This window comes from Artemia franciscana, chromosome 10, assembly GCF_032884065.1.
Source record: "Artemia franciscana chromosome 10, ASM3288406v1, whole genome shotgun sequence".
Classification (NCBI taxonomy): Eukaryota; Metazoa; Arthropoda; class Branchiopoda; order Anostraca; family Artemiidae; genus Artemia; species Artemia franciscana.
The window spans coordinates 45749703-45765457 of record NC_088872.1 but is presented as its reverse complement, the minus strand read 5'-3'; the positions used below and the strand labels follow the sequence as shown (position 1 = coordinate 45765457).

Genomic DNA, 15755 nt, shown 5'->3' with positions numbered 1-15755 from the left:
TAGAAAAAAGGTCAAATCCTGCAGGCAGAGAAGGACTTCATTCAGCAAGGGGGCAAATTCCTGCACAGAAAAATGACCATTGATCTGACGGTCTCTATCTTCTATTATGTACTTTGCCATATTTCTAAGCACTTTAGAAAAAAGGTCAAATCCTGCAGGCAGAGAAGGACTTCATTCAGCAAGGGGGCAAATTCCTGCACAGAAAAATCACCATTGATCTGACGGTCTCTATCTTCTATTATGTACTTTGTTATATTTCTAAGCACTTAAAATGTTTACCTTTCATCTTCGACTTCTTTTGTAAACATAGTTATGAGTGATATTGCATAATTGTGACTGCATATGAAGTTCAGTTGGTCATGGTATTGTTATTAGATAATTGCACAATTTAACCAGTTACCTCACTAGTGCCAAAACTATTCCGCTATAAACTATCTCAATTTATGAGCATCCTTGGCTAAGGATATCCTTGATGCGTCTGCGTTTTTAAGGTTTTTTCAATAATTAATTTTTAATATCAATTTGAAAACATGGGACAATGGGACATCGCCAAAATTTCTCCGTTTTGTATTTAATTTTACAGCCCTGGAGCTGGAGATCGGGAGGGGCGAGAGGGAAGAGGGGAAATTGAGAGACAGGAATTCCAGACGAGGATATTGATAAACAGGACTAAAGTTAAAAAAGTAAATTCCATAAAATGTCATATTTGGTCATTTAAATCGGGGTTGGGAGGATTGAAGTGGGGACGGGCCTAAGAACCTTACTTTGGGCCTTCAATCATACAGATTGAACGCCCTTTTTTGACTGCAATTTGTCACTTTTATCACTTGTTTTTATAAAAATGTGTCTAACTGCTACTAAATAATCGTATGCCCTTATCTCTTGTCTGAACGTATCATTTTGATTTCTTTGGCACCTTTTTTGGACCTTTCGATAGTTCTGAATAAAATTCATCAAATTCAGCGTGAAAATGTGAGGACACATGGGACGTTGTAGGTTTGGAAGTTTGCCCTTTGGTTAGTTTTTGTTTATGAGAAGGACACTAGACCTCAGAATTTGCCATCGAATGAGCCCTTTCCCAAATTTTTTTCACCATCGTTTCGATATGATGACCTCAAAAGATAAAAAAATAGTTAAATAATGATAAAATATTGGAGATGTTGCTTTTTACTAAGTCAATGCTTTTGTATTGGGAATGAAAATAAATCGGAAAGGTCTAATGAGGAGCTCAGCGGAAAGACAGAGAAAACACAGGAAGTGTCAAAAATGAAAAGACAATTTTGCATGTTCACCCACCCTTTTACACCTGTATAGGCTGCAGGTAGCGCACACCATCCGTCTTATAATCGGTGTTATAAATCAGTTACAGAGGGGATTATTACCTGTTGTGAAAAGATTTGAGGAAGCCGGAACTGTGTCTATCTGTGGGTAAATCTTTTTCGGCTATATGGCTCACAGGTTAAAGATAAACAAATCCTTAAATTTATGAAAACTGAAGTTTCGGAAGTATTCTAAGATAAATTACTTAATGATTAAATAGTTGCCAGGATTCTATTTCAGAAGTTAAGCTTGAAAACAGGGGGAGGGGATTTGGTCTGCTCCCCCCTCCCCGCCTTAAAAAAACAACTCATCATTTGTGTGAATGCTTCCTTTAAAAATCGGGTACTTATGCATTATACCAAACTCACTCCAGAAGTGAAGTTAGGTTAATCGTAATGAAATAAGCCAAAAAAGGGTGAAAATATAATACTTTAGTCGATATAGTAATATAATTTGGGCTATTTTTGATAATTATCAAAGTTGAGAGCTGGAAGAAACTGGGTTTTACGGAACTGGTTAAGGAACCGAAAGTTTAGCCATCTTACATCGCTGAGCCTACGCACGCGCTTATTCTGAATTAATAATTTATATAATTTTTAGCACCCTAGCTGTCCCAATCTTGCGACCACATGTGTATGTGTCCTTCCACCTGATGGGGGGATGTATAAGCAGTTAAAAAGTAGAAATTAAAAAGTTCCTTCCCCAAGTCTTCAATAGGAGATTTTTTCTTCAAGCGATCATGAAGAGAAGTTATTATTTAGAAAAGGATCGGTTAAATTCAAAACTTTACAGGATTCATAAATAAACAATACATACGCATCAAACAAACATTAACTAAGTAGTGGCCACAACTGGCACCTGGCTGTCAGCCAGGCTGTACAGCCTGGCCGTACTTGGCTGTCAGCAATGAGTTGCAGCAGACGACAGTAGTGTACTGTAAACAAGCTTTCGGGTGGGTGATGGTGAGTTTAATAATCTCGGCTTTTTGCCAGATTTACCGTTAATATTAAGGTGCATATCGCCCTTCCACTTCCTTCAACTCCTGTGCCCATGATAGGAGACTAAATCTCGCAGTTGAGTTACGCACTATTCCAACAGCCCCGCGCATCACTCAGATGCATGTGATTTGAAAATGACGATTTAGCAAACCAAAAAGTACACCGTTTAAATTGGCCATTGTTGAAACCTTATACAGGGAAATTAGAACCCTCTCATTGAACAGCAAGAAAAAATCACTTTTTTCATGGGTTTTAGTGATATGTTCTCTTATTTTACTTCGTCACTATTGTGGCACTGGAACATCATAGAGAGCTGTTTAAGGACTCGTAAAAGTTAATTCTTATATCTTGTCTTTTTTTATATATTAGACTCAATAAGACCGTCATAAAGTTTCACATGGTTAGAAGTGCAATTTGGGTGATATTTTTGGAATGGAAAGGCTTGGCCAGACACATGGACATCATAGAGAGCTAATTATGGGCCATGGGCCCATTTATAAGTTAATTTTTATATTTAATTACTCTTTATGAATTCGACTTAATAAGGCAATGATAAAGTGCCATATGGCACCTAAAAAGCGCATTTTGGGTTTTTTTCTTTTTTTTTCATTTTCTTTAAAATAAAAGTTAACAAAAAGGGTGTTCTCTTAATAATTGTTTCTCATAATGCTTTTTGATTACAAAAAAGGTTTCTTGTGTATTATACGCCACTCACTCAAGTTTACGCTGTGTAAAACTCGAGAACAAACCGGTTTCTTTTTTTAGTTTCTTCGTCACTTTATAGGGCGAATTTGGACTATATATTTTCACATTAGGTGGTGGGGGTAAAGTATAGTAGGTCTGTATGCAAAACGTGTTAGGTACAATTATTCTGCGTAGTATGAAGCAAGAATTGTTTTCTAACTTTTAACTGTCCAAATACTTTACTCCCACCCATCCCCTCAATATGCAAATATATAGCCCCGGTTATATATTTCCCATCTATTATGTCACTTGTCTTTGTCTTTTCTCACGCTAAAGCTAAAAGAAATTAACAAAGTAACCGGTTTTTTCTCGAGTTTTACATAGCGTAAACTTGAATGAGTGGTGTATAATACACGAGTACCCTCCAAATTATCGGGGAAGGGTAACTGCTCCCCCCCCCGAAACGACGCCTCTGTCTTCTGTTATTTGTTTTTATATTCGCACTGAGGACGTCTGAGCGGAGGACTCGGCCGAAATATTTGCATTACATTTTTACTTTTTTACTGGCGAGAAATATCCTCGTCGTTTCTTCTGCTTTTCTTTCTTTTCTTAATTTTTTTCTCATGTTATCATTCCCATTGGGGACTGTGTGGGGAGAGCCACGTGGCCATTTTCTCCATCGCAAGGTTGTTATTTTTCCGTAATCTCTAACATGTTTCCTAGTAATTTGATTTTTTGTGTTTTTCTTTCAATTTTGCCTCTCCCCTCCCCACCCTTTGAAGCTTATCGCTTCAACTTACGCGTGTATTTTATATAAGATTACTAAATGTTTCTCTTGCAGACAATGTATAATGTATCCACGACTTCGAGTAAGGATCCTGAATATGTCCTTAGGGAACTAAAGCGGGCTCTTCAAAGCAAAGGAATCGAAATCAAACAAAAAGGGTAAGTTATTCTTTTTGTGTTGTAGGACTTGTTTATTTTATAGAGTCGCTCTTACATAGAAATAACTTACATAAAAAATAATGGTGGCTGATTATATATGTAATATGTAATCAACCACCAAAAACGCACTTAAGTAGTTTATTATACCAAGAGTGTCAATTCACAAAAATGTTGGAGGGGGGCAAGAATTTTTTCCACTTGTTTCGTAAATTTGTTTCGCAAAATCGATGGAAGGAGCGAGTTTTTGAAAAAAAAACTGAAAAAGGTCCCCCCCCCCAATTTAGTGCCCCTGATTTTACCCAAGCACATTTTAGTCCGGGTACTTTCGAAGTAGCGTGCTTATTTAATGCAGTTGAGCATAACAGGATAAATATTTAAAAAAGCTATTTTGTTAGTCATCATTTCTACTACTTTTAGAAGCTAAAATTGTATATATTCTAAATTTGTTTATATCCTGTTAACTTCAAAAACAATCAGAGATCCGAACTCATCTTTTATTTTTGTTTAATCCCATGCTTCCTCTTTTCTCCATTCTTTTTTTCTTTAGTTTAAATAAGAGGAAATCTAGGATGCCACCTGTTACGCGATACTCCAGTTGGAAATTGTAGCGATTAATGCGTCCGTTGGTACTGCTGAGATTCTCCACCCTACCCCGGTTGTGGTTTTTTGTTTTAAAGGTTTTGATCTGTCATGCAATTACCTGTACGGAAGCTGGGAGAGCTTTGTGCTTTTTAGATGACTGAAAAATATTTCAAAAGAAATATCAGTACAAACGCCCATTGGCAACAACCTTTGAGAGGGTAAATTCTGTGAAAGAATGATAAGTCCTTTCTGTCAGAAAAACCAGGGGTTACGCACAGGGTCATTTCATGTACACCGAAAGCATTGAGGTACATACAAAGGAAGAGCCGTATCCAAAGGGTTGCCTATCAGGGCTGTCACCCCTACTGGCTTATGACTATTTCTTGTGACTTTTTATATTGTCTAAAAAAGCACTTGAAGAAAACCAGTAAATCAACCAAAAAATCACTAAAATTTGGTGCTTTTTTTCCGCGTGACAACCCTGATGCCCATTTTGACAAAAAAAAGAAGCAACAAATTTTACAACTGGTACAAAATTAAAACTTATATATATATATATATATATATATATATATATATATATATATATATATATATATATATATATATATATATATATATATATATATATATATATATATACAAATTTTGTTCCACTTCCTGTAATCCTGGATATGGCCCTGTGATATATATATATATATATATATATATATATATATATATATATATATATATATATCATAAAAGAGAAATCACCAATGCTACAGCACAAACACAAAAAAAAAAAAAAAAAAAAAAAAAAAAAAAAAAAAAAAAAAAAAAAAAAAAAAAAAAGACAGAAGGAGAAAAGGAAGACTGTTTATATATATATATATATATATATATATATATATATATATATATATATATATATATATATATATATATATATATATATATATACCTGGTACCTACGCAAAGCACTCTCTGGCGCACGCCCTCCACCTTCTGAAATTTTGATGTCTTAAACATGCTCCCATAGTGATTTATTTTTCCTGAGAATTGATCAATTGATCTACATTTTTTTGGATGTCCGTGCTTGATCGAAACTCTTTGAGGGAAGGGCTGCATTCTCTTGATCCCCATTCCTCTCTTTTAAATGTGATTCTCAAGTTGTTTGCTTCACGAGGGGGGGGGGGTAATTCAATCGAAAGTGAGAATGGACTATTGAATCGGCTAGATCTGGTAGCCGATTGCAACTGGGGATTTTGTTGCACCTTTAGATGGCTCGAATTCAATATGATAGGTATTGTCACTTGTGTTGCTCTGCAACTATCACCCACTGGTTCACAACTGATGGCAACATTTCACAGGGCATTGACACCGAAGGTCTGCTTTCCTACAGTTTCTGAAAAAACGGTGGAGTATGTTCAGCGGGTGGAAAAATATATTGACAGACGAGAAGGGTCAGTGAAATTCTATTCTGGCTGTAGCAGTTCAGACATTGCATTCAAATAAGTAATAATAATAATATAAAAGTACTAATTTACCTGACGAAAATAAGATTCAGCTTTTCTTTGTAGCATGTCATGGTTGAGTGTCTGTCTAAAGAAGATCAGTGTCTATAACGCCTCTTCTTACTGTTACCGTTGCCTAATCACAAGCCACATTACATTAACAAAAAAGTTTGTTTTTGTTAAGCAGCCTAATAGTATAACCTTTGAATTGTTATTTTTCTCAAAAAAATAATTGAAAGATTATATTTTAGTAAATAAATTTCTCATGGTTTTCGTTGGTACTTTTCAATTGTTTAATATCTGCTTGTAAAGGTGGAAATCCCTTACATTTTATAGTAACTTGTCTCCTTTTTAATAACAAAAAGAATGCAACGATGCGGAAGTTGGAATAAAAAGAGGCGAAAAATGGAAAAGATAGTATCAAACTAGCAAAATATTCAGGAAATTGCGGGCGTGTTTGCGCGTGAGAGACTCATCATGTCAAAGGTGATTCTCGTTTCGAATTCTCTTGAATGATATTTGAGACAAAGGCTGCGGTGCTTGTTGGGGATTGTTAGCATTCTTCTTTAAACTGTACTTTCCGGTATATTCATCAAACTTTTCAGCTATTGTAAGGATTCGTAGTAATTTTTATTTTTGTTTTGAATTTTACTTATTCCAGGGCTGCTCAAATGAATTTTTGGGTACAGGGTATTCTTATCTCGGGCTGCTTTTGAGAAGATTTGTTTACAGTCAAATCAGTTGTATGTCGATTTGCTTTCAGAGCGGGGACTTTTCTAATAAAACAAAATGAATATGTAGAAAACGGGTATAATATTTTAAATAAGATGGAGAAAAATAGCAAAAAGAGTCTTTTTCAATAATAGTAATAAAAGTCCGAGTATTGGGCATCTCTTCCGGAAGCATATATCAAAGAGAAAACAAATTCGGTTAACTTAAACAAAACATATAAAGAAAGGAAAAAATTAAGCTCAAACGATAAATAAAACGCACGCCTTAATAATTTCCAATTTAATAATGTTTACCATGCAATAGCAGCAAATCTAACAAGAATATGAAAATTTTTGTCTATATACAAGTTTTCCTTAGCCTGTATATTTTGTTTATTTTAGTTTTTTCGTTGATAAAGGCTTCTGGACGCAAAGTCGAAATATTAAAACTTCTAATTAGAATTAGTGAAAAAAAGATTGTTTTGTTATTTTCTACCGTCTTATTTGAAACAATTTACCCGTTGTTCTATAAATGAATTTCCCTTTTTTGTAAATTGGAAGTAAATTTTATTTATATTATGTTTTCATAAAACTCTCGTCAACAAGTTGTGTCTTTTTTTGAAGCCGCTCTAGCCCTGGGGCCTGGATAATTTGTCTCAGCTGCCCCCATCCTTAGCCTCCCGTGCATATAGCCTCTCGTCAAGCCTCCAGCATATGAAGCTGATTGATGTTGAAATTCGTCATATTTGGTTTTATCGAAAATGAGCTAAGAATTCTGAACATTTCTCCTTAGACATTGCTAAAGGATCTTCATGTATAGAGACAACCAAAAATTCAATATATATCAGGCTATTATACTTTGATGACAGGATTTTGTGGCAACAAAAAGTCCGAAATTTTATGAAAAGAAATGTCACGTTTGATGTAATTGCTTATTTTAGTTTTGAGATCTCTGTTTGTTAAAAGTTAGAATCATTATTTAATATGATGAAAAAAGAGACTGGTAACCCGATCGGTAACTAAATAAACACGATTTTATATCTGCTGCAAAGAGTAAAATGATAAACAACACGAAGTAGAATCTATATATATATAAAAATAAGTTGTCTGTGTGTGGATCTGTGGATGGATCAGGTGACGTCATGTTTCGGCTGACGTCATGAAATTAGTTACCATCATTTTTGCTTTGAAGGTGACGTCATTCAAGATATTTAAGACATATATGTTCACGTAGAAATCTATTAATGTTTAAGTTTAAAATGACTGATGAACTTACCATGGCAAAAGCCGATGAAGATGCTCAAAGAGTCTATGCCAAAAAACTTGCTGCTGATAGAGAAAGTCAGAAAAGAAAGCGTGCCGAGGAATCAAAAGAACAGCAAGGAAACAGGCTTGAGGCTAAAGAACGCAAAACCGCGCAGTTAGATGAAGATCCACCTGGACAGCGAGAGTCAAAACATATCAAAACTGAAAATGATAGCGATGATGATTGGGTTTGGGATTTTGACTCGGATAAGGTCATCAATGCCTACCAGATTTTAGTTAAAAAAAAACAAAGGTTCGGCGATATGTATTTCATAGTGAAGCTGAAAAATAAAGAAGAAAACTGAAAAAAGAAAAAATGTAAAAAACTAAAAAATACTAAAAAGAAAAAACACTCAAAGAGAAATTACAGACCGGGACACAAATGACGACCGGGACAGAGGGAATATAAATAACGACCGGGACACTCAAAGAGAAATTACAGACTGGGATACCGGGACACAAATGACGACCGGGACACAGGGAATATAAATGACGACCAGGACACAGGTATTTAAGAATATCGTTCAAAGACAAATTTTTAATTGTAAGAAGACCGTTGAAAGAGAAATTTCTAATTGTAAAATGACTGAAGAACCTACAATGGCAACGGTACCACCATCGAAGTAGATAACCAGTAAGTTGTTCCATATTCCCCATTAGTGCGAAACGTCAACCCCAAGTCAAATTCGTGCATTGTTTGGCATCATTTTAACAACTTGCTCTCCATCAGCTCCTACAGAGTTATGGGAAAAATATAAGTCAAAAATGTCCGAAGATATACTCCATCGAAAACAGTTAGAGACGTCAGATATGACTTTTGATTTTACATCAGAAATTTATAACTACACTTTAGTTATTATAGAAGATTTGTGCGTACGTATGGCAAACAAACCTCTTCAGGATTTGGGAATGCCTTCACCTAACCGTATCGCTGCTGTTTCGACATGTGTAGAATTGGATCGTGAAAAAAGTTACAGTACGAATGATCTATTGTCGTATGTACAAAATAACATTTCCAAGTTAACGTCGGAACAAAAAGACATTTATGATACGATAGACTCAATTTCAGGACGTATACAACTACCTGCTGATTTCTGTAATTTAGTGACGTCCAAAAATTAATTGATTGAAAAAGTATTTCCGAATATTCTAAAAAATTATAAAAATAATAAATGGCTAAGTGAAAGAGCGATTCTCGCACCCAAAAATATAGACGTCCACGAAATCAACAATATTGTTTTGACCAAGATTCGAGACCAGGCAGTCCTTTACAAGTCAGTCGACACAGTTTTGGAACCAAATGAAGCGGTTAATTATCCATCTGAATTTTTAAATTCCATAGATCTTTCAGGGTTTCCACCACACGTGCTACAACTAAAAATAGGCGTACCAATAATACTTTCAAGAAATATCAACCCACCAAAGCTTTGCAATGGCACGCGACTTGCCGTAAAAAAAAACAATGGAAAACCTAATAGAGGCCACAATCTTGACAGGGCCTTTTGAGGGTGAGGCTGTTCTTATTCCTCGCATTCCCATGATTCCAACGGATCTGCCTTTTCAATTTAAAAGATTGCAATTCCTAATTCGATTAGCATTTGCAATCACCATTAACAAAGCTCAAGGTCAATCATTAGAAAAATGTGGTATAGATCTTAATACTGATTGTTTTTCCCATGGACAATTGTGCGTTGCATGTTCGAGGGTCGGTAAACCTGACAATCTATTTATATGCAGCGACAATTGGACAGCGAAAAATGTTGTATATTCGCAAGTTTTACGCAGTTAATTTGTATTGTATCTACCTATCTATCTATCTATATAAAAACGAGTTGTGTGTATGCATGTTTGTTTGTTTGTAAAAAGAGCGTTTGCATATGACGTCATTATTAGTACATATGGCTTTGTATATGCACAGACAATGGGAAAGCCAAGAATGTTGTATATTCGCAATTTTTACGTAGTTTAACTCCTGCAGACGAAATGAATGCTTGCCTGAAAAATTCTAATTTATGGGCACACGTAAAAATATTAAAATTAACTACAAATATGCGTGTCCGATTGCAAAACGATGACTCTGGTCAAACATTTTCAGATCAATTGCTGGCAATTGGAAACGGAAAGCTCCCAGTAGTGGGAAAGCCAAAAATGTTGTATATTCGCAATTTTTACGTAGTTTGAAACACATATATAAATCTATCTATATTCACAGGTGGGACACAGGGACACAACTACAATGGCGCGTAACTAATATGGCGCGTAACGACTTACGCGCGCGGGGGGGGCTTGGGGGGGGGGGCGCGAAGCGCCCCACCAACTAGGTGTTGGGGTGGCGCGAAGCGCCACCCCAACAGCTAGTACTAAATAAAAATGAAGTACCATATATAAAACTAAAAAAAATGGTTTTTACACGTCAGAATTATGAAACTTGAGTAAAGACTTAATTTGAGTAAAACTTAATTTAACTTAACTGAAAATATAAAATAAATAGAAATTGAAATTATAATGTGATTGTAGAGGTAGGGATCTCTAGATTTTAACCCCCTAGATTCTGGAAAAATGCTATTTCGGTGTGTTTGCATTGAAAATTACCTATTTTAGTATATTGATTGAAAAAGTCGATAAAGCACCAAAATTCCCCCTTCCCTACATTTTTATAAATCGACATCCCTGATTGTTTTTGCCATGGCTTTGTTAAAAAGTCAGAAATTTTAGATACGGTTTTAAAGTGTGGCACTGATGGTGTCAAAATTTCCCAACTTTCACTTTTGGCATGCTGTTATTTTTTTCTTGCCAAATTTGAATCAATTTCTCATAAAGCTATTATTTTAGTTTCCATTGTTTATCTTGAAAATCTTTTGCTATTGCTGTTGTTTCTTGACAAGTTCTAAAATTGTAAATTAAAGACAGGTCATGGTTGTCACGACAGTGACAATCTTTGTGAAGGGTGACCTCCATTATGTATTGACCAATCTTTTGAAATGTTCTTAAGAAAAAAAAAAAATAAAATTGGGTTTTTAATGGTTTCCAGGGAACAATGACTTATCAGAGTGGCAGCAATAGCTGCCACCCATCAAGGAGAGAACCACAAAAATGTTTTTAAATACATATTTTCCGTATTAAACTAAAAAGTGAAAAGTAAAAAGTAAAACACATTAATGGGAATTTTGAAAAAGAGTCCTTGCAAATGGTGTTGGATCAAAATAAAAAAATAAAAAAAACATCGAAATTAGGGTCGAAATCCTTCAAACAGAGGTTTTTAGCCCTCTCTCTTAAACATTGAAGATTGCCACATTTTGGTTGAGTAGCACTGATATGTCCTTTTTTGTAACTGGAATTACTGGGGATACTTATACACTGTAAAAAGTGGTTAAAGGGGGACTCATTCAAAAGCTAATGATAATATCTGTGTGTTTTTTTTTATAAATTCGTCTTAATAGTAGCAAAGTAAGATCTAGTTTCTAACAGAAAATGTGCAGAAGTTCTGGCCCTTGGCACTCTTGAGTGAGTCAAGTCGTATTACAAATGGATTGCGTTGTTGTAATCGAGAATCAGCGATCTTTACTTTTCTTTTTTTTTTTTTTTTTTTTTTTTACAAAAAATCTGATTAGCCCATTTCATGTATTTTCAGATACTGCCGCTATAGATTCAAAAATATATACGGCTTCACATTGTTTTGCCGTGCAAGGCAAACTAGATATTTATAAGTTACTAGTTTCAAAGGGGGAAGGTATAAATTGTTTAGTTAGAATAATCAGGTTTGCTTCGTAAATAATGAGATTTTTGCTTTGTCCTTGGACTACTTTTCCGTCGATAAAATCTTCTAGAAAATCAAGTTAGATGTCATCCAACTGGCACAAAAGATGTCGTGGATGAATTACCGATTAACGCTCAAGCAGCTGGTCTGTGAGACCGCTCTGTAAATATCACTGACCGAAACTTGGTTTTTGGAAATATAACGTATGAACTGTCTATTACGCTGTAATCGATGTGCTCGGATGTAATCTGAGAATATGGAGTTTATTCTAAGAATAGGTGATAAATTTAATAAGTTCAATATGCAGGAATAATTGGAAAAACTACCAGATTTACGAGAAAGTACTTCAATTTTGTTTAGAAATTGCCTTTAGACTGGAAACCTGTGTATTCGGTGCCGATAAAAAATACTTAGTGAAGAGTGATGTTTCTCCATGTGTTTGTTATCGTTTTTTATCTTATTGTATAGAACTAAAGACAGTTGGAGATGAGTCACTCTGTTGCAAATTAAAAGTGAAAAAGTCTTCTTTGAGGTCCAAAGGCCAATCAGAGGGCAACCAATCGCCCTTTGTGCCGCACTGCTCGAAATGACATTAGATCAATATTTCGAGACAGCCATTTGGGTCTCGCCATTTACTGCCAAAGGCCAATCAGAAGGCAACCAATCGCCCTTTGTGCCGCGCTACTCAAAATGACATTAGATCAATATTTCGAGACAGTCATTTCAACCAAGACATTCAAAAGGTCCAAAAAATTATGTTTATGCAGTTATATGATCTGTGTATGGATTCTGCCTTCTTATCACCTCCTCACCAACTTTGCATTTTAGAAACTTCGAACTGTGTTTACCTTATGACCATTCAGAGAGTACTTCGAGAGGGTCCTGTATTATTCAATTACACCTAGTATTGAGGTGTAAACCTTTCCTACAGAGGGATTTAAGTAAAGTTTTCCCAAACTCGCTAGGTACTTTTCTTTTTTTAAAATTACTGAGGCAGGAGGAATGGAGAGCATAGACAGGAAGTTGTGCTAACAATGAATAAGGAATTTTCCTCCCACTCTCCACACATCAATGCGTTTTAAGAGTCATTGAGTTTCCTTGATAATCCGTTTTCATTACGATTGAATTGTGTACACAGTACTTCAGACCAATCTACTGCGTTTCAAATCTCCTCTAACAAGAAAAACGTTCAGTTGAACTCGGCTTCTATTCATTATTCAATGCTAATCATTGAGATCGTAGTATGACAGTCTTAAGTCACAACAGGTTAATTTAGGCTACACCTATCATAAATGATATCCATTTTTTTTATTATTATTGTTATTCCGAGTTCAATTTTCGTTTTTAAAATAGCGTTTGTTAAAATTTGGTAAAGTAAAATCTATAAAATTTAGTTGAATGTAATCTGTACGTCAATTTGTACGCATTCTCAATTCTTCTCATCATTAACGGTTGAAAATCATCATTTTTATGAGTCAATGAAGAAGTAAATTATCTAGTTGTAGCTAATGATCCGTTCCGTATTTCATCTTTCCGTGAAATATTTCTCTAGATTAAGTGTTCCTTAATTATTTTTTCTTCTTTTCTGTTCTTTAAATGTAATGAAATTGACCGTGACTCAAGAACCGCAACTTTAACTCAAATAATGGATGTTTTGAAAGAAAAAAAGTTTTCTTTGTTAACCGATTTTTTCTTTTATTTACAAATTACTTCGTACATACAATTTCAGCTATTTACCGGGAAACTTTTAGTTCTTAAAATAGCTTTTTAACTTTAGGAAGTCGATCAGAAAAAAGTCTAAATCAATTAATCTTAGTCCCTGAAAACTACAAACAAAAACACTGTTTACTATTTATAAGGAAGTACAGATGGGAACCGTGTAGAATTCAGGTCCTTTGCTCGGCTTCCTTTTAAACAAACGAGCTCTACAGGCACGCGCAGGTGTGTCCATGCAAATCTTCGTGGTTGCTATGTTTGGGTATTTGCTGCTAGCTGAGTAATAGGGTCAAAGGTCCTTCATTTTGGTTAGACCCTCCGCTGTGACAGTAGATTATACGTATATGATTGCTCCTGTGATATATTGATTGATTGTCTAGTTTCTCCCGATTAATTCAATTTGTCAAAATAGTTAGGGTGTATCACTTTCATTAAGGATATCCTGTTGAAGGTTTGATTGTTTAACGCCCTTGATTTTTTTTTCAAATTATAAGGTTATTCGTATGTTGTCAAATATTGTTCATTATATTGGACATAAGCTCTCACAGAATGAAAGAAATGTAACTACAGTGAAGAGTTTGGCAGAAAAGCTCAAATTACTATGACCTTTGGGTTTCAGTTACCTTTGGGTTCAGTTATGTTTGGTTAAACCTTCAGTTAGTCCCATATCTTCCGAGGGTAGATCCTTCATAGTAGGGTATATCCTTCATTATAGGGTATCTACTGAATTAAAACTCAATCGCCGTAGTGTGAATACATGAATTCTTTTTTTTTTGGGGGGGGGGACTTTTTTTATAAATCAAAGAGGTGGATTTGTCGTTTTTGTTTTGTTTCAATGAAATACATCCTAAAAAGGTTTTTTATGAAGCATAAAGGCTTTACAAATCTTAGGGAAGATTGCTATCACTAAGGTATAACGATGATCGAAAAATATGGCCAGTTTTTAAAAGAGGAAATAAGTTTGTCTCTGATGGGGGAAAACAACATCATCTAATGTTAATGAATTAAATAATTAAATCAGTTAAAAAACATGAGTAATGATATTAATAAGAGCCTGTTACTGATAAGACCTAAGTCGCGTATTGCTTTCTACCCTTTTTTCTAGTGTGGGCTTATGTTGGGTCGAAGGTAAAAGAATTAAGCTTTCCAAAGAGGCACAATAGGTATAGTTGTGTATAATCTTGTTTAACTAGCTTGTTTACGCGGATTCAAGTAGCTATAACTGTTTTAAAATCTATTGGGGGGGGGGAGAAATTCATAACAGAAGATCTTATATCCAAGTTATCTATATCCAAATAAACTTAGATCTTTAATTGAAATCAGAATGGGAACAGATTAAAATTAAGCTGTGTTTTTAATGCTTAAAGTTACGCTGAGTGACGCTGTGTTGAAAATGTTGGCAATACAATTTTTCCCTAGTGAACCTATGTTTTTGTCTCATAGATTCCTTTTCAATTTCTATAGATTTCTTGTCAATTTACTATAAGGCACTCTTTAGGTCTGTGCAGATTCTTTTTTTTCTTTTTTTTTTTAGACATATAGTTTCCTCTTCTTAAACGAATATTCTGATTATTACCCAATTTTAATCTGTTTATTTATAGTGACATAAGTGGCTGGAACATTTAAAGAAATTTTTGTCATAAAAGGCTTAATATTGAAAAAAAATGATATCTTGCAGCATATAGATTTTTGATGTTTTGCAAGAACTATAGAAAAAAAGTTTATTAATAGTATATTCATAAGAGAAATAAATACATTTTAATTTTCTACTGGCAACCTGATCTGGTGGTACAAGGTAATGATTTATTCAAGTATGCATCATCTAAAGTATTTTTTTTCTTTAAAGAATAATGTAAGAAACAATTCTCTAACTACTATCAAATTCCTCAGTGCTCATCTTTTTCACTTCAAAATTTGGACCTTCGACTTAACACCCTGCCAGACCAAAGAAAAGGTTTGAAAAGGAATAAAAGGCCTCTGAAACGGAGTCCTATTATTTACTGTTGTCATTTGTTTTTGGACATTTATGAAGACATTGTTTTCCAGCATGGTTATTTGAATTCATCAGTACTTAAGGTAAAGACATATAAAATGCAGCTGGGAAATACCATCGTTCATTATTGGATTGTCTTTTGTAATAAGCACACTGTATGCGGTGTTTTAATCTACTCTTTAGTATACTTTCACCCTATCACGGGTGAATTTTGAAATCTTTTGGAATCGCATTTTGAATACAAATTTT

General features: G+C 34.6%; 1 protein-coding gene across 1 annotated transcript in view; it reads left to right on the top strand.

Annotated features, from left to right (window-relative positions):
• Nucleotides 1-15755, top strand: part of LOC136032257 (maternal embryonic leucine zipper kinase-like) — a 126818-nt gene that overhangs the window by 86798 nt on the left and 24265 nt on the right. Inside the window, exon 12 of the mRNA XM_065712502.1 lies at nt 3844-3947. Coding sequence (XP_065568574.1) covers nt 3844-3947 — 104 coding nt within the window. The remainder of the gene's footprint in view (nt 1-3843; nt 3948-15755) is intronic.